This window comes from Chenopodium album, chromosome 1 (genome assembly GCF_948465745.1).
Source record: "Chenopodium album chromosome 1, dcCheAlbu1.1, whole genome shotgun sequence".
Taxonomy (NCBI): Eukaryota; Viridiplantae; Streptophyta; class Magnoliopsida; order Caryophyllales; family Amaranthaceae; genus Chenopodium; species Chenopodium album.
Window position 1 is genome coordinate 5126695 of NC_137834.1, and position 24469 is coordinate 5151163.

At 34.2% G+C, this 24469-nt stretch overlaps 2 protein-coding genes across 2 annotated transcripts; both read right to left on the bottom strand.

Annotated features, from left to right (window-relative positions):
• Positions 1-33: 33 nt before the first annotated feature.
• LOC145640814 (GDSL esterase/lipase 7-like) lies at positions 34-13192 on the bottom strand. The gene is made up of 5 exons (XM_081692054.1): positions 12685-13192; positions 12317-12438; positions 1352-1594; positions 886-1138; positions 34-470 (listed from the first exon to the last, which is right to left on the bottom strand). The coding sequence occupies exons 1-5, from the start codon at positions 12932-12934 to the stop codon at positions 256-258; spliced, it is 1083 nt and encodes a 360-aa protein (XP_081548180.1). The 5' UTR covers positions 12935-13192; the 3' UTR covers positions 34-255.
• A 7737-nt stretch (positions 13193-20929) lies between these two features.
• LOC145638334 (uncharacterized) lies at positions 20930-23396 on the bottom strand. The gene is made up of 7 exons (XM_081689335.1): positions 23256-23396; positions 22587-22729; positions 22448-22504; positions 21849-21969; positions 21656-21760; positions 21335-21517; positions 20930-21248 (listed from the first exon to the last, which is right to left on the bottom strand). Exons 2-7 carry the CDS (start codon positions 22711-22713, stop codon positions 21182-21184), a joined length of 660 nt encoding a protein of 219 aa, XP_081545461.1. The 5' UTR covers positions 22714-22729; positions 23256-23396; the 3' UTR covers positions 20930-21181.
• Between the last annotated feature and the right edge of the window lie 1073 nt (positions 23397-24469).

The window sequence follows — 24469 nt, forward strand, 5'->3', positions numbered from 1 at the left end:
GCTCTGTAAAATTGAACAAGTAATCCCTATAAACTGATTGTAAGTATTAAATTGAACGAGTAATACATTTATATGGTGAAAAATCTTGTTCTTTTTCAAGATATATAAAACGCTAATAACTCCAATATCAGTTTAAGGAAAAAATCATCTACCTCTTTCCTTAATTTCTAATCTTACAAAAATATGCTAATATGAATCAATAATGTTGACCTATTTGTCCAATTATAACTCGCTAATTAAGCCAAAAACTGTATCTTAAACTTGAACAAGCTGTTGGATATTCATAGGAAGGCAAACATCAAAGCCACTGATACACTGAGTTGCAATAACAGAATATGTTGCTTGAGTTAGATGATAGCCATCCCAAAAGTAGTGCTCGTCGGGGGCTAAGCATGGTGATTCCGCCGGTATGCACGACAATGTACCATTTCCCCATGTATTGCAACACGGATTACTACTATCTCTTAACCCTGCAACATTACATGTTATTGGGATATTATGAAATATTAGGAGATAATAGTGAATATATTTTGTTATACGATAATATTGTAGAGAATATTTGGGGTATATCTTGACCTTGTCGTCCAAGTATACCTAGGTTATTTATATTGTATGTGACCGTTCATATTGAATGAGAAAATACAGAGAGAATTATTCATTATATTTTATCACATGTACCTAAGTCAATTCGAAGTTCATTCATTTTAAAATAGCTATCGTCAATAATACTTTTTTTTTTTTTTGACGGGAAATGCTCTCCATATTATTAAGCATCAAAGTGGCTCAAATCAGCCAACACATCGTCAATAATACTTGGCCTATAGGGCACATTAAAACTATATTGCATTTGAAATATTTAAAAAGGTTTATAAAATGTTGACATACCGTATTTTGTAGGATTGATGATAGCATCGTATCCTAGTCCATGTGCTTTTCCGAAAATAAAATGTGAGTCTGGGAGAGTAGTAGTTAAATTTTCGAGCAATAATCCAAGTTGAGTGTTAAACATATTAACGATTTCATTTTTATTTTCATCGCATTTTCCATTTAGCTTTGAACTCTTAACAATTGATGGAATGCAACCAATTGGACCTAGCTCAAACACCAGAATCTTCCTTGCTCCAAAATTATAGAGATTCTGCAATTTTAAAAACAAAAATTTATGTATCATATATTACTAGTATTAGTGAAAAGCTAACTTTTAAAATGATGCAATAAATCAATAATTTAAAACTAATGATAAGTAAATGTAAATTTTAGACTTTGGTACGTACACAATGTATTTCTCGGCTATAATCTCATTACTATACAATTTAAAATAAATAATGTATGTAAAAATTGATAAGAATACCTGTAATTTTAGTGATAATGTATCAATGAGGAGTTGTGCAAATTGTTGAGGATTATATTGTTTCCTTGTCTGAAAAAGACCAAAATAAGTGTTGATGTAATCGTTATTTCCCACTGAGAAAATGAAAATAGATTTGGCCATGTGTTGGGAAAGCTCGGCTGAGCTTTTGTATTTTGAGGACAACTCTATTTCAACTGTCTCTTTGAACATTTTTATTTGTTCATCCAAATTCAAGCATTCACCCTGTAAAATAAAAGACGTGTGTTTAAATATAAATTATCTTTAATTACGACTTTGTGTGTATATCAATAAAAATTAATACTTAACATTACAATTTAATACAAATTTGACAAAATTTTATAAAGTTTGAATTCACAAATTATATGATAATCTTGAGAGATTGTTACATACACCTGAGTATATCGTACACCCGTGAGTATTTTGCTTCCATTTAGATGATTGTTTTTCTTTATTTTGTCAACTTATACTAAATCCTCCCATGACACTTGTCATTATTTTTTTATTTTTTATTTTTTATTTTTTTTTTTGCAAGATCAATAAGTTAACTATTTATACCTGATGATATACAATATTTTCTTTTAATTTGACAATCATATTTTATATACTATATGTTTGGGTACTATAATGGGTAGGCCCCATTATAGCCTCAGGCCCCATTATAGCCTCATAAGACCAAAGGGCCTAAAAGGTCCAAATAAGTCTTACATTGCTTGGGTCCAAAAGCCCACTCATAACCTCTATATATACCCTACTTAGGGCAAAGGTAAATGGGGTTGGTCACTCTTACATTAAGATGACCATGAAATACCTCTCTCACCTCAAAAAACCTCTCTCAAAAATATCCATTGTTGGCACTAACTTGAGCGTCGGAGGCTCCGCCCCGGGGTCCACACCCGGGGCTCGGAGTTCATTTTGCAGGTCCGACGAAGGCCCACATCCGAGGCACATCAGCAGCCCAATGGGGCCCGGTTAGCCATTTTTTGCCGAAACAATTTGGCGCCGTCTGTGGTGATCCGAGTACACTACCCATGAAAATCCACTAGTTCATACCTACCGTGTTCCACCATGAAAATGGGTCAAATTTTCTAGTAAGTTTATCCCAAAATCTAATAAACCACCGTATTTTTCTTCAGTTTAAACCGCATTAAAGACTGAAGCAAGGCATCTTTTGTGAGTAATTCAATTGAATTACCCACTTGGCCATAAATTCATGGAATTTTGGTCAGATCCCACTCTTGAATACTCTCATGCAAATATCAAACAAATTTTGCAAGAGTTGAAAATTCCACTTTCCTTTTAATTAAGGAAGTGAAAAGAAAAGGTCCTGACACCTTTTCATTGCCAAGACTTCCAATCACAAATGAAAGGTGGTCATTGTACCACGTCTCCAACCAAAAATAAGAAAAGCAAAGTTGGTCCACACCATCATTGGTCATCATCTTCACCCAAAAAAGCTACGAAAATGGTAGTATTAACTGCATCAGATTTGCTTCTTCACCTTTCAAAAGCTCCAAACTACCGAAGCCGGTTCGGACCGAAGGTGATGTATATCCGCCGAAGGTGTTCCAGCCGAGGCCCCAATTACTCGGTTAGTAACACAAAAAAATTGGCTGAGATTATTAGCTCAGCTTCTCTAGCCGAGCCGAGGTTTCCGAGGCCGAAGAGAGCTCTTCAGCCAGCCAAAGCTCTATGCCGAGGTAACCGTTACTGAAGCTCCTATTAGCCGAGGCCGCGGCTATGCATTGAAAGTTGAGTTTACAAACTTTTCGAGCTAGCCGAGCCGAAGGTGACCTCAACCGAAGGTTCACCCGGCTGCCGAAGTAGGTCCGATCCGAAGCTGAAGAAATTCCCTCAGCCAGTCGGAGGTTCATCTGAGCTGAAGCCGAACCTTATCCCCTGCCGAGGTCGCGGGCCTTGCTGAAGTTTCGGATAAGCCGAAAGTCCTAAAATCACACCGAGGTGGCCACACCGTAGGTGGGGTCAAGCTGAAGGTGGGGTGTCGGACCGAAGGTAAATTCGAGCCGAAGCTTGACTCCTAGCCGAGGCCCATCTAGGTTCAGCCGAGCCGAAGCCGGTTCATGCCGAGCCAAAGGTGATATGAGCCGAAGGGGTCGCTGAAGAGCCACCAAGCTGAATCCCCGAGGCCGAGGGTACTGCTCCTAGCCTCAAAATCGAAACCTTTTCAAAAGTTTCGTAATAATCCGGATGAAGCAAACAATTTGAAGCAAATATCTTTGGTAATTTCATTTACCATAATTCATATATACTTCGTATAATTTTGTTATTGCTTATACTGGAGTGAAAGTGAAAGCTCATACTTTGTATACATTTTTGTATAAAGTGGGAAAATAAAGCCCCAAATATCTTCCCTGCCCATCAAATTATGGTAGGTGGGTTGGGCTCACTTTCATCTAGACCCACTTATCTAAATTTCTTCAGCAAAAGAAAATGGGTCCAATATTTCGGATCAATATTTTTCTAAAAAAAAAAAAAATCATTAATTATCCTTACGAAATTGATGATAAAAATAATAATCATCAGTCACCCTCACGATGATGATGATAAAAATGCCCATTACTCATCCTCACGATGATGGTGATAAAAATATCATTCTAACGATGACAAGAAATTATAGAAGAGTGATTGAAGGGATAATTTTCTCATTGATTATTCACACGTATAAATAGTTACAAGCAAGGGTAAGACTCTAACTAAAAAGGCTATACAAGATACTAATTACTAGAAATTAGTTAGGGGAATAATATCAGCAAGATATTTACATGTAAAGTAGCAAATTAAATCCCTGTAATCAAGGCACAATATAGGCACCAAATATTCTCAAGGTTTGACCTTTAGCAAATCATTCCTTAATATGCCCCCTCAAAATAGGCGGCCAAGATGAGAGCCCAATTTTGTGAACCAAATTTGTGAAGGTGACTCTTGGAAGTGGCTTGGTGAGGGCATCAGCGAGCTGGTCATTTGTGGAGATATAAGCAACTCGAAGTTTTCCACATTGGACGTTCTCTCGAACAAAGTGTTAATCAAGAGCTAGATGCTTCATTTTAGAATGAAAAACAGGATTAGCACTCACGTAAGTAGCTCCTGCGTTGTCACAATAGATGACTGGTGCCAAGTGTAGAGTATGACCAAGCTCATTGAACAAATTTCGAACCCAAAGTAGTTCAGCAGTGGCACTAGCTACTGCCCGATATTCAGCTTCGGTTGATGATCTAGCTCTTGTACGTTGTTTCCTTGATGCCCAAGAGATTGGGTTTTTTCCCAAGTAAACAATGTATGTTGTTGTAGATATGTAGTCATCTTTGTCTCGTGCCCAATCCGCATCGGAATAGGCATGCAATGTAAGTGGTGAGTCTTTGTGTATGGTTAACCCCATATTAGACGTACCACTAAGATATCTAAGAAGACGATGGAGAGATTGCATGTGCTCTTCAGTAGGACGTTGCATGTATTGAGCTAGCTTGTTAACTGCAAATGCCACATCCGGCCTTGTGAGACCAAGGTACTGAAGGCTACCAATTAGAGAACGGTACTCAGTGGGATCATTGAGGAGTTTGCCTTGAATAGTCAATGGAGGATGGGTTGCTAGTGGTGTTGCAACTGGTTTCGCATCGTCCATGTTTGCTTTACTTAATATATCAGCAATGTATCTCTTTTGACTCAAGAAAATACCTTTTGGATGAGGCATTACTTCCACACCCAAAAAAAAAGATAGTTCACCAAGGTCTTTAAGTGAGAAACGAGCTGCTAGATTCTTGATAAAATCTTCAAGAAAAATTGTTGCATTGCTTGTAACTATAATGTCATCAACATAAACCAACAAATAAATAATTTTACCATTGGTATGCAATGTGAAGAGAGATGAGTCTGAGATTGTGTTTTTGAATCCCAAGTTAAGTAGATGTTGCCGGAGCTCCGTGTACCAAGCTCTTGGAGCTTGTTTTAAACCGTAGAGAGCCTTGTTTAATTTGCAAACATGAGTTGGGTTGTGTGGGTCACCGTAGCCGGGAGGTTGAATGGTATAGACATCATCAGAGAGTGTGCCTTGAAGGAAAGCATTATTTATGTCTAGTTGACGCAAGGGCCAACCTTGACTAACCGCAAGAGAAAGAACCAAGCGCACTGTAACAGGTTTGACTACCGGGCTAAAGGTTTCTCCGTAATCGATCCCTGCTCTTTGATTAAAACCTCTTGCAACATAACGTGCTTTGTATTGAATAATGTTACCATCTTTATCTTTTTTGATACGAAAGACCCACTTGCACCCTACTACATTTTGTGATGGAGAGGAGGGAACAAGGTCCCAAGTTTTATTTTTTATCAGAGCACTAATTTCTTCATCCATGGCTTTACGCCAAACTGGACTCTTTAATGCTTGAGTGATGTTTTTCGGAATCTCCACTTCATGAGCCTCTGCATTCAAATTTAGTTTAGTGATGGGTTTCCTAATGCCATGTTGAAGACGAGTGGACATGTGATGAGTAGGTAGAGGAGGAGGAGGAGTAGGTGGAGGTGGGTGGGAGGGGTTGGTGGCGTTTTCGGCAGCAGAAGAGTATTGAGATCGAGGGGTGGGTTGTGGTGGTTGTTGGTCATGTGTTGGGGTAGATATTGTTTGTAATATGGGTAGTGTGAAAGGAGCCCACTCTTCTACCAAAGTGGGCAGTGAGAAAGAGTTTTTATTTTTCTCCTTGAAAGGAAATACATGCTCAACAAAGTGCACATGACGAGAGGTATAGATACGATGGGAATCGAGTTCTAAGCAGTAATATGCACTTTGAGTGGGAGAGTAGCCTAAAAAGACACAAGGTTTGGACTTTGGGTCTAATTTGTGAGAGGTGTATGGCTTTAACCAAGGGTAGCAAAGACACCCAAAACTTCGAAGTTTTGCATAGTTTGGTTGGACACCAAAAAGTTTTGAATAGGGACATTCATTGTTGAGAGTAGGTGTTGGAAGGCGATTTATTAAGTAGGCTGCCATGGAGCATGCATGAGTCCAATATTTTAAGGGCATGTTGGCATGAGAAAGGAGAGAGAGGAATGTTTCTACAATGTGACGATGACGACGCTCGGAGTAGCCATTATGTTGTGGAGTGTGAGGAGGAGTTGTGAGACGGGAAATGCCATCAATAGACAGATAGGTTCTTAGAGTCTCATATTCCCCTTCATTGTCAGAATAGAGAGTTTTTAGAGGAAGTTGAAAGTGTTTTTCAACAAGTGCTTTGTAACGAATAAATACATTTTTGGTGTCGGATTTATGTTTTAAGTTATATAACCAAATGTATTTAGTATAATGATCAACAAAAATAAGATAGTATTTAAAACCATCATGAGAGTAGATAGGGGAGGTCCACAAATCAGTGTAAACATATTGGAGAGGAGCATTGGAAGTAATAGAGGAAGTAGAGAATGGAAGTTTATGACTTTTATTGCAAGCACAAGAATTACAATCTAAAGTAGAAATACTAGGAATATTAAGTTTATTTCTCGAAATAAGTTGCCTAAAAGCATTTCGAGAAGGATGTCCTAAACGATGATGCCAATCAAGAGAGGTGGCTTTTGTGCTTGCGTAGACCCTAGGAGACTCGGACTTTATTTCATAGATGCCCGACTTAACCTGCCCTTGGAGTAGAATTTCCTCCGATTGGAGATCCTTCACAAGAAAAGAGTTTGATGAGAAAAGGACAGAGACATTATTATCTTGGCATAATTGAGAAATGGAAATAATGTTTTTAGACATGGCAGGAACAACTAAGACATTGTTAAGAGTAAGAGAAGAGAAAGAAAGAGAACCAAAGTGAGTAATTTTGAGGCCCATACCATCACCAACAATTAACTCCTCTGTTCCATCATAAGGAGCATGTAGTGAGAGATTATTAAGGTCCGTCGTGACATGGTGGGATGCACCACTATCAAGAAGCCATGGGGAGGATGAGGATGAGGCAGCTAGACTTGCCATGTTGGCTTGAGGCTTGGGGTTTTGTTTAATTGTGTGAAACGATGGTGGAGTAGTATTGGGAAAACGTGCAGTAAACAAAGGGCAGTGAGCAACCACATGACCCTGCTCTCGGCACCATTGACATTTGCCAAGAAAGGGACGAGGCTGCTTATTATAAGTGTTAGGGGTAGGAAGGATACCTCGACCATTGTTGCGGTTATTTGTACCATAGGTACGGGCTTGATTCCGAGTAGAGGCAGCAAAAGCAGTTGCAGGGAGGGAAGGATCGGCACGACTTTGTTGAATAGAGAGTTCTTTATTAATAAGTTTCTCATGTAATTCTTCAAAAGATATGGTTGAGTCCCTTGCATTGACCGACTCAATTACAGAGTTGTAGGAGTCATCGAGACCAAAGAGAACTCGATCGACCAAGTCTTCATGCTCAATCGGCTTTCCTAAGGCTGAAAGTTGGTCCGCGCAAGTTTTGACGTCCTGCATGAATTCAGTGACGGAGCGGTTTCCTTTGGTAATGCGGTGCAATTGATCTTTCAATTGTTTGATATGGCCACGACTAGGGGTTGCATAAATTTTGGCAAGAATTTCCCACATAGCCTTTGAGGTACGTGCTTGAGATACCAGCGGCACCAAGTTTGGCGAGAGAGTACCAATGAGAGCACCATAAAGCAGCTTGTCTTGACGAGTCCAAAAGGAATAATCAGGGTTGATTTGTTCCTCATTTTCTATGGTTACAAAAGTAGGAGGGCAGGGAAGAGAGCCATCTATGTATTGATAAAGGTCATGACCAACAAGAATGGCTTCAATTTGCATTTTCCAGGAAAGATAGTTTGTAGGAGTGAGTTTGATTGTATTATGAATATTAAGAAATATGAAGGGTTTTGCGGGATCGCCACCATTGGGAATGTGATAGGAGGGAGTTTGGGTTGGTATAGACATTGTAAAGAGTTGCACAAGAGAAGTTTGTAGAGGAAGAAGATCAGAAGGCTGATACCATATAGAAGAGTGATTGAAGGGATAATTTTCTCATTGATTATTCACACGTATAAATAGTTACAAGCAAGGGTAAGACTCTAATTAAAAAGGCTATACAAGATACTAATTACTAGAAATTAGGGGAATAATATCAGCAAGATATTTACATGTAAAGTAGCAAATTAAATCCCTGTAATCAAGGCACAATATAGGCACCAAATATTCTCAAGGTTTGACCTTTAGCAAATCATTCCTTAATAGAAATACCTCTCTAGCTCAACTAGAAACACGGTTTAACCGAAGTACTTCGAATAAACCAGTTTCTTGGGGGCAAGGGGTTAACCCCTAAAAGAGTTGGAAAATTTTAAACTCTTATGATCTTCGGATCAAAGAGTGTTGCCTTTGATAAAAAAAGCCCTTCAGACCCATGTATCTGAAGGCTCGAGAGTACCCTTCGGACCCACGTATCCGAAGGCTCGAAAAACTCTTATGATCTTCAGATCTAAGAATGTCGCCTTTGTTAAGCTCTTATGATCCTCAGATCAAGAGTGATCGCCTCTTATGATCTTCGGATCTAAGAATGTCGCCTTTGTTAAGCTCTTATGGTCCTCAGATCAAGAGTGATCGCCTCTTATGATCTTCGGATCTAAGAATGTTGCCTTTGTTAAGCTCTTATGATCCTCGGATCAAGAGTGATCGCCTCTCATGATCTTCGGATCTGAGAAAGTTGCCTTTGTTAAACTCTTAATATCCTTGGATCAAGAGTGAGAGATAGGATGAAGTTCAAAGATTGACACACTTCTAAAATCCGAAAAATATCTCTAGCTACACTCGACGTTTTTAACGGTTCGCGGATCAAGAGTGAGGGATAGGATGAGGCAGTGTCAAAATTGACCACCTCGAAAAAATCCGAAAAATATCTCTAGCAACACTCGACGTTTTTAACGGTCCCCGGATCAAGAGTGAGGGATAGGATGAAGGTAAAAAATTGACGCACTTCTAAAATCCGAAAAATATCTCTAGCAACACTCTAATGATCCTCGGATAAAGAGTGATCGACTCTTATGATCTTCGGTTCTAAGAAACCTGCCTTTGTTAAACTCTTATTATCCTCGGATAAAGAGTGATCGCATTTGTTAAAATCCTAGTATCCTCGGATCAAGAGTGAGGGATAGGATGAAGGCCAAAAATTGACAAACTTCTAAATCCGAAAAATATCGGATGAAGGTAAAAAATTGACAACCTCAAAATCCGAAAAATATCTCTAGCAACACTCTAATGATCCTTGGATAAGGAGTGATCGTCTCTTACGATCTTTGGATCTAAGAAAGTAGCACCGGCTGCAATCCATAAATCCAAACAGACAAAAATCTCCGGCCCAATTTCTATTGAATGACTTATTTGGGAATGAAATAAAACCCAACTCATTTTTCAAATAGAATTGGGTCTGGGGGGCTAGTTGTTTGGGTACTACAATGGGTAGGCCCCATTATAGCCTCATAAGACCAAAGGGCCTAAAAGGTCCAAATAAGTCTTACATTGCTTGGGTCCAAAAGCCCACTCATAACCTCTATATATACCCTACTTAGGGCAAAGGTAAATGGGGTTGGTCACTCTTACATTAAGATGACCATGAAACACCTCTCTCACCTCAAAAAAACCTCTCTAAAAAATATCCATTGTTGGCACTAACTTGAGCGTCGGAGGCTCCGCCTCGGGGTCCACACCCGGGGCTCGAAGTTCATTTTGCAGGTCCGACGAAGGCCCACATCCGAGGCACATCAGTAGCCCAATGGGGCCCGGTTAGCCATTTTTTGCCGAAACACTATATATACCCAAATGATATATTTTTTAATATCTTTTATATACGGAGTACTTTTTTTTTTTTTTTGAATGAAATATCTTTTATATACTTTATATTTTGTAATATTATTGTCAAAAATATTTAACAATCGTGCATTGCACGGGATTTTTACTTAGTTATCAATGAAAAACAAAACTAACATTAGATTAGTTATGTGTACGATATACTCAAATGTATACGAAGTATAATAAATTTCAATGTGCGGATGTGCCATACACATTAGAGTCGCTCCACATAAATCATCCGAACTTTCTTTATTACACACGTTTTTTGTCTACTTTGGAAATGTGTGGGCCTCACTTTCTTATAGCCCATATGAACACTCTTTGGGTCAAGTTTGACTTAAGTAGTTCACTTTACTGTAGCACTTCCCAAATTCCAACCCAAATCCAATTGGAGTTATTGCCCTATTGGACTATTAGTCTTGCAACACACTCATATTTGCCCAAATAGGCACATATTTGACTTGGGTAAACAAAATCAACTACCCGATCCGAGTATCAAGGAGTGGAGGGATGGTTAGTCTCTCCATCTCCCTCCGATGTGACCGGGGTTCGATTCTCACCCTCACCCTTCCTGTGATAGGATGGGGCACCTCATATCGTACCATAAATAAAAATAAATAAATAAATAAATAAAACAACAACTAGCCTGGAAACTCCACAAAAATCAAGATAACGAAAGGACTTATGAGTCTACCTACCACATGCTTTAGTAGCTTAGCTATTTGGGAGTAACTAAATAAATTGTATACATATAATTCCATCATATGTTAATGAAACAAACAATCACTACATAATCTTCCCTTATTTACTGTAAAATTTATGACACTCAATCAAACTAGGCCTGTAAACTAGAAGTTAAAGCAACTTAACTAACTCGGACAGGAGGAGTAGCTAAATCGATTAATTATATACTACATTAATAAACTCTACATGGATTGTATGTGCAAATCAGCTAAATGAATGATAATTGTCCTCTGGTGGTATGGATTGTACCCTGGCTTCCAACCTTGAGGTTTGGGGTTCACTTACCCTTTTCTCCTCACTCTCAAAGTATTTGACCAATAACCATAAATATCAAACCTAACAAATGGTGTGGGTTGAGGTACGGTCAGGATTCTTCTCCTAACCTTAAAAAAAAAAAAAAAAGGCATTAATCGAGTAGGATAATAGATTAATAGGTAGTAGTATTGTACACGTATGCATCATTATTATTGCACTAACAAATACAATTTTTTGTTTTTAGAGAGCCACAGGGGCATGTAATGAGAATCAAATCCAAGATCTGTTCTGAGATGGGGACAAATATAATGTACTACGTTTAGTTTTGTTTGTTCTAAGTTGGGCCTAAAATGGCAAAAATATATACGAGTATACATTAATGCATACCAGTAGTTCCATATCAGTATATCACATTGAAATGAGCAAAATAATTGAGACACAATCAGGGTACCATCAATTCATCCTATACACTTTTTTTTTTTTACCTCATTTGCTCATTAGCAAAAGCGATAAACGAGTAAAAGTGAGTATATTTGTCATTTGGTAGGGTTTAGAATAACTAAGGGCATGTTTTGATTGACTGAACTCAACTAAATATTTTATAAGAGAAGGAAATTAAGATAAAAATCGAACTAAACTGAATTTATTGGAGTTGAACTAAACTTAGGGTCTGTTCTCATTGACTGAACTCGGCTGAACTGATCTGAACTAAAATGAGCTGAACTGAACTGAACTGAAATGAATATTTTATAAGAGAAAGAAATTAGGAGCTGGGCTGAACTGAACTGAACTGAACTGAGCTGAACTAAACTGAACTGAACTGAACTGGATTACAACGTAAGAGAACATACCCTTAATTGAACTAAAAATAAGCTGAAAAGAACATATATACCCTGATTGGTGTATACTACCGAGTACTCCGTAGTATACTGTGTATTACGGAGTACGTGACTACGTCCAATAAATCTTTTATATAGTCTGTGTATAAGTTTATAAAGTGTTAACGAACATACACATGCTATACCACACCCAATATTAAATTACATCATATCACTATTAAGACCCTATTTTATGATCAATTAAATTTAGAGACTAATTTAGATTATTATGAGAAAAGAGTTAACGTTGCTTACAATAAATTTTCCGGTTTCAGGAAGAATTCCGCAAGACCCAGAGGCATAGTTATAGCCCAAATACGACGTTGGCTGGAATACGCTAACTCGCGGTGGAGGATACGGCACTCCTAGGTAGTCAGCTACATATATAGCATACGTACTCAAACCAATCAATTTAAGCTCATTAACAAGAATTTTGAATATGTTTCATTTTACATTTTTCCTATATTTCTTATTAATACCATAATTATTTATAAATTTCAAGGGAGCAAGAACTAAAAAAACCAATGTTAAAAATTTCACTATAATTCATGAGTATACTACGTTAAAACTAAATAAACCACAAACGAACAAAAGAGTAATTGTGTTATACTATACGTACGTACCTATAAAATCAGCAACTGTTTTTCCATTAGTGAATCTTCCCGTAGGTAAACTTCCAGGAAAATTGAGACCATACGGGGAATAATTAGCCTTAGCCAACGTAGGCAATAAATTATTATTTCCACTATCGAATGATGAATCACCAAATACATAAAGCGCAGGAACCAGAGGTTGTGATGAACAATATTTTGTGGACAGCAAAATTAACAAAAATAAGAATAATATGTACAAAAATATTTTTCTTGAAACCATTATTTGATTTTTGTAAAAATATGAAAGGGTTTTTAATTTTTTTTTTTTTTATCTTGTTATACGGGAAAATATGAGTGTTTCGTAAAGCCTGAAAAGATAGAACGGGTTATCAAATACAAAACAGTCGAGCATGAAAGCCACATTTATTTATTGAATAGAAAATGAATGAGTATTTTTATTTTATGTTGCTTTATATAATAGGAAGAATATGAAAAGGGGTTCAGGATTAATGATCCAATCCAGGCATCCAGCGTCAATCGTCACGTTGCTTTCTTGCTAATATGGGAAATAATTTAATCATTTTTATTCAGTGCTTTTTTTGTGGGTTGCTCAGGTTTTCAAGGGTTACTTATTTAGGATTACTCAATTGTTCGAGGGTTACTTATATTGGAGTTACGAAGGCCCCGTTCTTTAGAGCTGCTCTGCTCTGCTCTGTTCTGCTTCAATCTTCTGTGCTCTGCTCTGCTATGCTCTGCTTTAAAATAATACTTAATATTGAATTATTATAATAATAACTAATATTTAATAATAATAACAAATAATTAATATTTAATAATAATAATAATAATAAATATGTAATAATAATAATAATAAATAATATTTAATAATAATAATATTATTAAAAATTAATATTTAATAATCAGAATAATAATAAATATTATTTAATAAAAATAATATTAATTAAAAATTAATATTCAATAATAATAATAATAATTAATATTTAATATTTAATATTTAATGATAATAATATTAATAATAATCAATATTTAATAATTATAATGTTAATAATAATAATTACTATTTAATAATAGTAATAATAATAGACTAATAGTAATTATATAATGATAATAATGTCTTCAAAAAAATATAATGATAATAATAGTATTAATAATACTTATTAATTATTATTATAATAATAATAATTGATTTTTTAGAATAAAAAATAATATTTAAAGATAATACTAATTATTAATTATTAATAATAATAATAAAAATATTAATTAAATAATATTTAATAATAATTATTATTATAATTAATATAATAATAATTATTATAATAATGCGATAATATTAGTAATAGTAACAAAAGTAGTAGTAGTAATAAAATAATAGTAGTAGTAGTAGTAGTAGTAATAATAATAATAATAATAATAATAATAATAATAATAATAATAATAATAATTAATATTTAATAATAATAATAATAATAAATAATTACAATTACTATAATAATAATAATAATAATAATAATAATAATAATAATAATAATAAAATCTGCTCTGCTCGGCTCGGCTCTGCTCTGCTCTGCCCAAAAGCTCAAAAGAACATGGCCTAAGTCTTTTAACGTGTTTTTTTGGGGTTATTTATTAAAGGGTTACTCAGTCGATCGGTGAAAGGTACTTATTCTGGGGTTACTTAGTTGATTAGTGCGTTTTCAATGCCCGAGTAACCCCTAACCGACCGAGTAACCTTTGAATAAGTAACCCCAAAATCTGTAACATCGGCCACACGAGTAACCCCTGACCATCCGAGTAACCCATGTCCCCTGATTAAGTAGCCCTTGGCGGACCAAGTAACCCCCAACTGACTAAGTAACCCTTGATCGAGTGAGTATTAATCTTTTAGTGAACGAGCAACCTCTGACCAAATAAGCCCGACCTTTCTTTAAAAAAAAATAATAATAAAATAAAAAATGTAGTTGTTCACATGGTGTGACTTGCTACATATGAAACTTTATGTATTTTTAATAGATTTTTTTTTTAGGAATGTATTTCTAATAGATTAAGAGTATATTATAATCAAAGATTTTAAGTTTGCAAAAAATTAGAGATAGATGAAGAAGTAATTCGTATGAGTTGTTTTTTTTTTTTTTTTTTGAACAATTCGTATGAGTTAGTTTAATAAGTGCACGTCCATTCATTATTCATTAGAACCGAATAATGATTTAAATAATCATTACCTATCCAAAAAATTTCTCAATGATCAATATTTATTACGGAGCAGCAAGATATGCCGCATTATGTTCCATCAATTTGCAGGTTGCATTGGTATTCATAATGTACAATGTGAAATTTGCCACATATACCAACACTCAAACACAAAGACAAATAATACATACTCGTATTATCGAGTACATAGTTACATACCCAACAATTTTCTGTATTTTACAGAAAAATTGATTGAGATAATGATGGATATTTTGTATTTTTCATCATCAAGACAAATTCAAATGGAGACATATTTTACCTTGAATAATATCTTACCCCTAAAATAAGTACATAATATCATTGAAATTTTTTTTATAAAAAACTTATCCTTAATACAAACTATTAAATAAACTTGGTCCACAAAGTATTACAAACATTATGTTCGTTTTATTAATTAAAATAGCTAATTATGTTGAAAAAAAAGTAATTGTGTTATTTTAAAGGTCATAATTTATTTGTTTTTACGATATTTCTAATATACTAGTCAATATGTATAAAATAGGTCACTAACTATGCTAAAATTATGGTCATTATACTCAACATAACATCGTACTTCATGTTCATCACTATAATATTAAAAGTCACATAAGTTTTAATAAAGGTTACTATGTTAAAATGAAGGTTACTATCTAAAAATTAAGGTCATTATATATGTATATGTTCAATATAACATTATTATTTGCGCATGTATGAAATTTAGGTCTACAATAATATTATTGCAAATCAGATCCGCACAAGTTTTATCTCATCCTCAAATCTTCACTTCAATATAAACTTCAATGTTCCGTCAATGATGGATGGAAAAAATTTATCAATAGTGGTGTTGTGGCAGTTGTGGGTTACTATATGTTGTCCACTGACCATATACCAATCAATAATCTGAAGTCATAAATTAACTAATTTTTTGGCGATCGCACTTTCAATGATTATCAAAATTATAAACTAAAAATTTGTGAAATGTTTTATCTTAAGTATTCAGCTGGCTATGTTTAGCTCACCTTATTATTTCAAAACCATATACTCCGTACTTTATCGTCTGATTTCATCGCTAAATATCCTCAATGCCATAATAATAATAATAATAAAAAAGACTATGCAAAGTACTTCTCTTCTCTCTACGTTATAAAAAGTACAAGATTAAATTTTTTTTTTTAATAATGTGCTGCCAATTATACTCTTCAAAATATGTATTTAAATATATATTATATATGTTATGAATAATGTGTTGCTTAATTTTTTTTTTTTTTTTTTGAAAGAGTAATGTGTTGCTAATTATAGCTTTCAAAATGTGTATTTATATTTATACCCTTATTAATATGTACAAGTTTTTTTAAAATTTTTTTTATTATTATATCCTTTAAATGTGTGTATATATATACACACACGTAGTATATCCTTATATTTATACCCTCATTAATGCTGCCAACAACTAAATTTGTGATTTAATGCCAATTACTGAAAGAGCTTTCAAGATATAAGTACCTATGGTCGTGCATTGTAGGGTTATAATTAGAAAAATCATGCATAAGATTGTTGAATGTTTACTTTAATCTTGTGTTTCATATTTCTCCACCGATTAGTGATGGATCTTAGCTGAAAATTTCAGAGGGGCCATATTTTTTGTACCTCTCGCTCAAAACTAATAATCACTATGTACTGTCCTAATATTATATTAGTAAATATAGGTTACCTAAGCTCATTAACTAATTATTTACAGTACGTAATTTATGCGAGTGGGGGGCAGGCCTTAATTAAGAGATCTTCAAAGAAATGATAAATTAAATAATTAATGTACCGAATGGAGGCCATTGATTTTGGCAGAAGAATGAGTGTTTAAAAGTAAATCGAGCAATGATAAGAGGCTATTCCTCAACCAAATGCAGCATCAATCTGATGAAAGAAGCTCAAACTTTGTTTGTGATTGGAGTTATGAATATGTCGAACCACTTACTTGGATAGAATTTACAACGTGCTAATAAAGAAGTTGGTTAGTGGGTAGACTACTTTGGTAGTGTTTTAATTATAATTTCGTTGAGAAAATTTAAGGGACTTTACTCAATGAACCCACTTGAAGTCTTGAACCCCTTGTATCCTCCAGTGGCATGGAGTGATAGATAATCTTGCATTTAAATTCTCAACAAATATATTGTCATATTTATAGATAATCTTGCATTTAAATTCTCAACAAATATATTGTCATATTTATTGAGAATTTGAATGCAAGATTATATCCATCACAATCACTCACATATTCCTCATCTCAACTGTTTCTTCGAGACACACCCATGCAAGATTATTATCACTCACACATTCCTCAACTAGTGTTTTTCTTTCTCTATTTTCGGTTCGTTTTTATCTAATTTTTATGTTTTAATTATGTGTTTTTAAATTTGGAGTTTTGTTTCAAATTTTTGCTTATGTGTTTAATCAAATTACTAGGTTTATTTTGATTTGTTATCAGCACTAACAACCTTGGTAGAGGAAGTTGATGAAAATTGAAGGGTGTGTGGGCAGAAGCAAGCTAAGGGTATGACATGTGGGAAGCAAGCCCAACCCTTTGCAAATTTAATTTGCATGTCTAACATGGGACATGTAACAGGCCCCCCAACAAAATGGGGGCCTTCAAATTAAAGGATTTGATTTATTTAATAAGCAATATTTGTTGTAATTATATAGTGTATTTATATACTACCTCCGGTTCAATTTACTTGCAACAAAGGGGTATTATTTGTGAGACATAAAATATTCCTTTGTTGCGAGTAAATTGAACCAGAGGTAGTATTATGCTTTTGGTAGAAGCTGAGTGCTTTTAAGATTTAAAACCAAAATCTTATGTTTAGGTGGTCAATGGTTCAACCGTTCAATTCCTTAATGCAAAAAAATAAAATAAAAAAAAAATAAATCCATAACATAATTAAATAAAAAAGATATTCTCTTTATTTATTTTTAATATGCTACGTAATTAATCTTTTATCCATTGTTGTGCTTACTTAAAGATACATAAATTACTATTGACTAAAATGATAAGTAATGTGATATTATATTCATGAGGTTTGATGTTTAAATTTTATGAGATGTTTTTTCGCAGATCTATGTGGCACATACACAATTTTAAGCACGCTTTTTAATATATATAAGTATAGAAGTATAGATGTAGTGATTGTAAAATGGCGAACGGTAGAGTTGACAAGTGAAAAAAAAGTGGTGGAATAGGAAATTTATTTTATGTAAATATGAAGTTTTATTTGTAAATTATACGAAGTAGTTTTTACAAAGTCCTTGTAAGTGAATGAGTACCTATGCTATGGAGTGGATGAGCCCAGCTAATACGATCATGACTCTGGTTGACATGCGTGGCGGTTCGAACCCAATATGGAACCACAATTTACTATTTGTGGTGGACAAAGAGGGTTACAACTAGTATTCTAACCAAAAGTTCAAGGTCATAAACATAGAAATATATTCTTCTGCCGTAGGCCTCATAAAAAGATCGTCTCATTGGCACCATCTCCTTGCCGATGAAGAATATACTTGCTCATACATACATCAATTTGCAACTTCAACGACAATAAGATTAAACGTCGGAACAAAAGCCGGGGAACAAAACCAAATTGAATACTTTACACGACTCGTGTTTCTTTAATTAGAGAAGGAACGGAGGGTAAAAGAAGTGATTGAGAATTGCACCATGTGCACGATTTGCTACAAAAAATAAATTAAAAGAAGAATCATAAAAAAAAAAAGAAAAAGAAAAAAAAAAAGAAAAAAAAAATGCCTTAAAATCCCTAATCAAGGATTGTCAATTCTCATCTTTGATCACTTAAAAAATATCACAGATTTCAAAACTACCAATATAATAGATCGGAAAGCAAAAACACTATTTACATATTGTCCTTATTATCTCACCTTTTCTACATTAAGAAATTCCTCTAAAAATCTTGCATACAATTGATACAGCTCGTATAAGCTTTGGCCAAAAATTTTCATTTAAGGCACGTGTCGCACCTTACACCATAGTTGGTGGTGTTTTGGCTACTACGCAAAGTTCACTAGTACATAACTAACTTCAAGTAACACCCAAAAAGTGTTACATAATATGATAAAAGTGTTATTATAGACAATAGGTAACACTTTAATGGGTGATACATCCGCCCATGTTACCTAAGGTCTTATGTAACACTTTGGGTGGTGATGTACGGTAACATTTTTAAAAGTGTTACTATAAACCTTCTTATGTAACACTTTTCATATTATTAGTATGATTTTGAAGCACTACAATCTACCCACAAATTCTCCTACACAGTGAGAATGATACTAAGGAGTAAGGACTTATTCTCTTACCTTGAATAAGTTCAGAAATTTTCAGGTCTCATCAGTTCAGAAATTTTCTGCTAATGTTAGTAAGTTCAATTTACAACTTAATTGTGTTTAGATCAAATAAGTTCAGCGTTCTACCTTCTAATTGATAAAAAAAATCGGACACATTACGAACTATGAAGTAGCTAAAAGTTACTATCTTCATTGATCTTTTATTGCATTTCATAGGTCATGTCCAAATTCTTATGCAAGTGCATAAGCCAAACATTTTTGCATCATCTTAAATGGTCATCAATTAGTGCGAGTTGATTCAAATTTATCCTCGCATGATGACAACTTTTATCCTCTCTCCAGCTTTTAGATGCAACATCTTTCACCACCCACCAGGTCCACCACCATACATATACTGAATCAACCATAATCCACTAATATTATCATTTAAAAAGAGGTTGTTAAAATACGTACCGCCCTCGATCTCTAGTTAACGCTCACAAAATAAAACATGTTTTACACATTTACCCCTCATATAAACAAAAAGTATTTACTATCATAAACATCTTTTTAACCCACACTCATTTCCTCTTTTCTCTCTTAACAACTTGTCTCTCTAAACCACCACAAATACCACCACCACCTCCTCCATTTACCACCCACAACAACTCCTTCTACTAGATCTACATAATTTTTGCGCGAAAGTGCCAAGGGACAAAGGTAAGGCCATCATCGGAGACAATGCAAGGTTCATTTTTTTTTTCTCCTAGTATGAGCTAAAACGCACTTTTCTTTTGAAACATCAAGGCGAAAACGCGTAGTTATTTCAAACCATCGTCTTCTGGGCGGTAAGGGTGAGACGCCCAGAAACTTCGAACACCTAGGCGGTGATTCAAAAAAGTTAGGTGTTTCTACCTAGATCTATCGAAAAAATTGGATCATTTCAGATAAATTAATTAAAATGTATTAGAGGACACAATTATTCCCCATAAACTTGATATCTTTGGACCTTAAAAGTATCTAATTTGATGGTTTGTATTTGATTTCTGCAGGCGAGTTCGACCTCCTATTACTAAAAATCTTCTTGTTGCAATTTTTTTTCCTTAGGCTTATTGAGTATGGGAAGATAATGTTGGTTTTGTTGTTGAGCAATTCAATTTCCTGATTATTAATTAACTGAGGTGCTATGTTAATTGAAAATCAACTTTAAGTTGAGATTTTTCTTCGTTAGTTTTACCGTGTACTTGACTAGGATTTTCGGAAACCAACTTTAAGATGAGGTTATAATAATTAATTTTACAACAAGGATAAGAACGTAATTTTAGGTTGTTTTGCGGGCATTAGTTGGAGATTCGAGGGCAATGTTTAGCTTTTCACTTTAAAAATCTTCCAACATTGTTAGGTTTTTTTTTTTTAAAAATACAAATATTTCAATGACTACCTTATTATTAAATTAATAATCATCGAAACAAAAAAAAAAATATACTATATCAAAAATCAACTTTTATTTGAAATATAATTCTTTTTTATAATATTCTTTAATATCTTTTTTTATAATATATATCTCGTGCAATCTGTACGGGTACACTCTAATAGTAGAAATAATGTAGGATTGCTGCCATTTAGATACAAAATATATGGGCATAAGGTGTGACAATTGACATCTACAATGCTAAGTGTTCGAGAATGATCCGATAAATTTTTGAAATCCAAGTTCATTAGATGGCTTGATTACCATAATTAAACCCTTATTATACAAACGATTTATCACAAATTTATAATGAGATAAAAACACCCAATGTTCCTCCTACAACTAATTATAACACTTGTGTCTTACAAGCCCCTGAGGCACAATGAAGTTTTGATCAAAATCTAAAGGCATCTCCTTAGATGGTTCCAAGCTGCTCTAGTCCATCAGAATGCTTACTCTTGAGTATATTGCAATAAGGTTTCATTTATGAAGGGGAAGGCCTCTCCTAGCCATCTCATTGAAGAAAGAGAAAGGAAGGTCATGAGGTCTAAAACAACAAAAGGATACAAGTTAGATGTATAAAAACGAAAAAAGAAATAGTTATGAAAAACTTTCACCAAAAATATAAATTACCCAGTGGTCAGCATCCTGGCAATATAAGTGAAAGGCACCCAAAGACCTTTCAAGCTCTTAACTGAACAAGGAGTCCACACCACATTGTTACTCTTAGAATTGTAGCCGATTGGCTTTACTACCCCGATTGGTATCAAATCAGCTTTATTTCCACAAACAATAGTTGGGATTTCTTTCCCATATCTGCATTCAAATTTTAACACAAATAATCCAAAATTACCAGGAAAACGATAGAAAATAATAAAACTTAAAAGTCCAGAAGAAAAAAAAAAAATCAACAATAGGGAATGTGTTGATTTCATAACATATGAGTATACACACCTTTTAAATAATTCAATCCAGTCATCAACAGGCTTCATACTCGATTCGTCAGTAATATCACACATGATGATAGCACAATCCATATTAATACAGTCCCTCTCTTTGCTGCATCAACCAAATTTGAGGTTTATTAGAAAACAATAAACATTGAAAGGACAAGGAAAGCTAATCGGTCCAAATAATTAAAACTTACAAAAATTTGTCATTGAATCCCTCCGTCATCGGATACTCGTAGCATTGAAGCCTAATTCTTTTGCGTTCTGGAAGACGAGATGTTCTGAACTGGAATGTTTGAACAGCAGGTTCGGTTGTCGCTAAATAGGAAACACAATTCATTAACAAAACCATACATTGTAATGGATTAACCATTTTACTCAATAATATGAAGAGAAGGATTACTTTTCATTAAACTGGATGATTTTACAAGGTAGTAGCTTGAGGCTACAAAAACATTCACTCGTAGTCAAATCCTTTCCATCCAAACTCACCACTTCATTGTTTGTCCCCCTCACAGTACCAAAACGACAAACCAAATATTAAGTCTTACTCCGACTTAGCTTAAAGTCTCTAGATTCCATTAAGTATCCTAACAGGTTTGAGACAATTGCGTTCCATCAAATCCTAATCAAATGCATCACAGACAATGGCATTACACAGGAAAGAGAAAGGAGTATGATAGTTCTTAGTTGAGCAATAACACCATAAACACAGATAGATAATCCAAGTAGCTAAAACAGAAAAGCTCCAAGCAGTTAACTTTACATTCTAATCCCATATTAGATAAATACTCACCTTCATAATCTTCATTGAAGCCCTGACAAAGAAGCCTCTTCATAAAACTAGTTTTTCCTGCAAAATAAAATAAAAAAATCATCAAAAGACAATTTTAACAAAAATGAAAAGCAAGGAAATTGGGATTTGGGATTCTTACCAGTTCCAGGATTACCAATTATGAGACACTTGAACGTTCTAGTCTTCCAATGAATGATTACTCGATTCTTAGGTATCTTTGCTTGATTCGGTCGACACTTGTTTGCTTGATTAGGTTCACAAGACATGGTTGATTCACAGATTCTGATCAACATAAGAAATTGAAAACAAAAATTTCTTAAACAGGGTTGTGCAATACATTAGCAACCAAATTAGATCGAATTATCAAACAATTTTAGGGATATTTGATTCAATTATCAAATTGCTAGCAATAAAATCACTGGATATCATCTTTCATAATATTACAGTAGTAATTAAAAACAAATATGAGACACTTGAACGTTCGAGTCTTCCATCGATTCATTGCTTGAATTAACAAACACCAGTAAATTTCATAGTTCAATCCTAACATTAAAGGGTTGTGCAATACACTAGCAACCAAATTTGATCCAATTATCTCGAAAAATCACATGATTATGGGGATATTTGGTTCAATAATCAACAATTTTCTTTTCTAGCAACGCAATCGCTCTTTCATAATCTTAGTAATTAAAACCAATAGTTGAGATTTTCGAACCCTAAACTTAGGGCACTGACAATTAAATTGAATTAAATAAAATCCAAGATTGTGAAATTGATATGAGGATTATAAAGAGATACAGCAACTTGCCTCAGAAGCTGTTTCAATGGAGGATACAAGTTTTCTCGATAAAATCGTTGAGTGCGCTTGACAGGAAGATTGTTTTTTTTTTTTCCTCCCTCTTCTTATTGACAATCAAAGAAGTTCAATGGTTAGAGACAATAAAAGCCCTGACCCGCCCCACTTATATAAATGGGCCAGATTTAGACTTACTTATTGGACAAAGTAGCCCAATAATAAAAGGGTTCATAGCCTTCACATATTTGACTTTTTAGATTAGAATAATTCATGCGAGTCATGCTCATAAGCTCATTCATTCTTATGTATTTGGCCCTGTTCTCATCAACTTAAAAAAAAATAAAATTAAGCAAAATTAATTTCAGTTCAATAAAAATAAGTTCAGTTCAGTTCAGTAAAATTAATTTTTGTTCAGTAAAAATAAATTCAGTTCAGTTCAGTAAAATTCTGTTTTCTTAAGGAAGAATTATAATAGAAAATCAGTAAAAAAATTTAGTAAAATTAATTTAAGTTCAGCAAATATAATTTTATTTCAGTAAAAATAATTACAGTTCAGCAAAAATAAGGTAAAGAGAACGGGGCCTTACTTAGGGATGTCAATGGGTCAAGGACCTAACCTAGATTCGATTAGACCCATCCCATATTTTAGGGTTTGGGTCCTAAATGGATCTGGATCTAAGTGCAATGAGTCCGGGTTGCAAAGTCCAGACCCATATCCGACCCAAATGCGACCCATAGATATTTTTTTTATGAAAAAATTACATACATCATAAGTTTTCTAATCTAAAGAATCAAATGAAAGAAAAACCTAAAGAACCTAACTTTAAACTACATGTTCCACTCCTCTAAGGGCTCCAAGTCAAACGGCTCCTACTCTCGTCAAGTAGATTGTCGTGTGTTTAGTAAAACATTTTTATAGCATTTATTACAAAAATACTAAAAAATATACTTTCTCCGATTCTATTTACTTGACTGATATTCCTTAAATGGAAATGTCATATTACTTGACCCATACTATATGTGGTAAGTCTTTGGTGGATAAATTCTCTAATTTACTCTCAAAAAGTGCACATGATTGCAACTTTTAGGGGTAATAAGGTAAGACATGTGCAACATGAGCCAAAAAACTGCAATTTCTCTCTCATCTTCTTAAATATTGTGCCCAAGGCAATGGGTCAAGTAAATGAAAACGGAGGAAGTATATTAGTAATAAACAAGTACGGAGA

What these genes read in the sequence shown, in the direction of transcription:
- LOC145640814 (XM_081692054.1), bottom strand. Translation starts at nt 12,934, where the DNA reads ATGGTTTCAAGAAAAATATTTTTGTACATATTATTCTTATTTTTGTTA. An exon ending in AACAGTTGCTGATTTTATAG is followed by an intron (nt 12,439 to 12,684) that starts GTACGTACGTAT and finishes CTATATATGTAG; the next exon opens with CTGACTACCTAGGAGTGCCG. An exon ending in CATCAATCCTACAAAATACG is followed by an intron (nt 471 to 885) that starts GTATGTCAACAT and finishes GTAATGTTGCAG; the next exon opens with GGTTAAGAGATAGTAGTAAT.
- LOC145638334 (XM_081689335.1), bottom strand. Translation starts at nt 22,713, where the DNA reads ATGTCTTGTGAACCTAATCAAGCAAACAAGTGTCGACCGAATCAAGCA. An exon ending in TGGATTGAATTATTTAAAAG is followed by an intron (nt 21,518 to 21,655) that starts GTGTGTATACTC and finishes ATTTGAATGCAG; the next exon opens with ATATGGGAAAGAAATCCCAA. An exon ending in GCCAGGATGCTGACCACTGG is followed by an intron (nt 21,249 to 21,334) that starts GTAATTTATATT and finishes TTGTTGTTTTAG; the next exon opens with ACCTCATGACCTTCCTTTCT.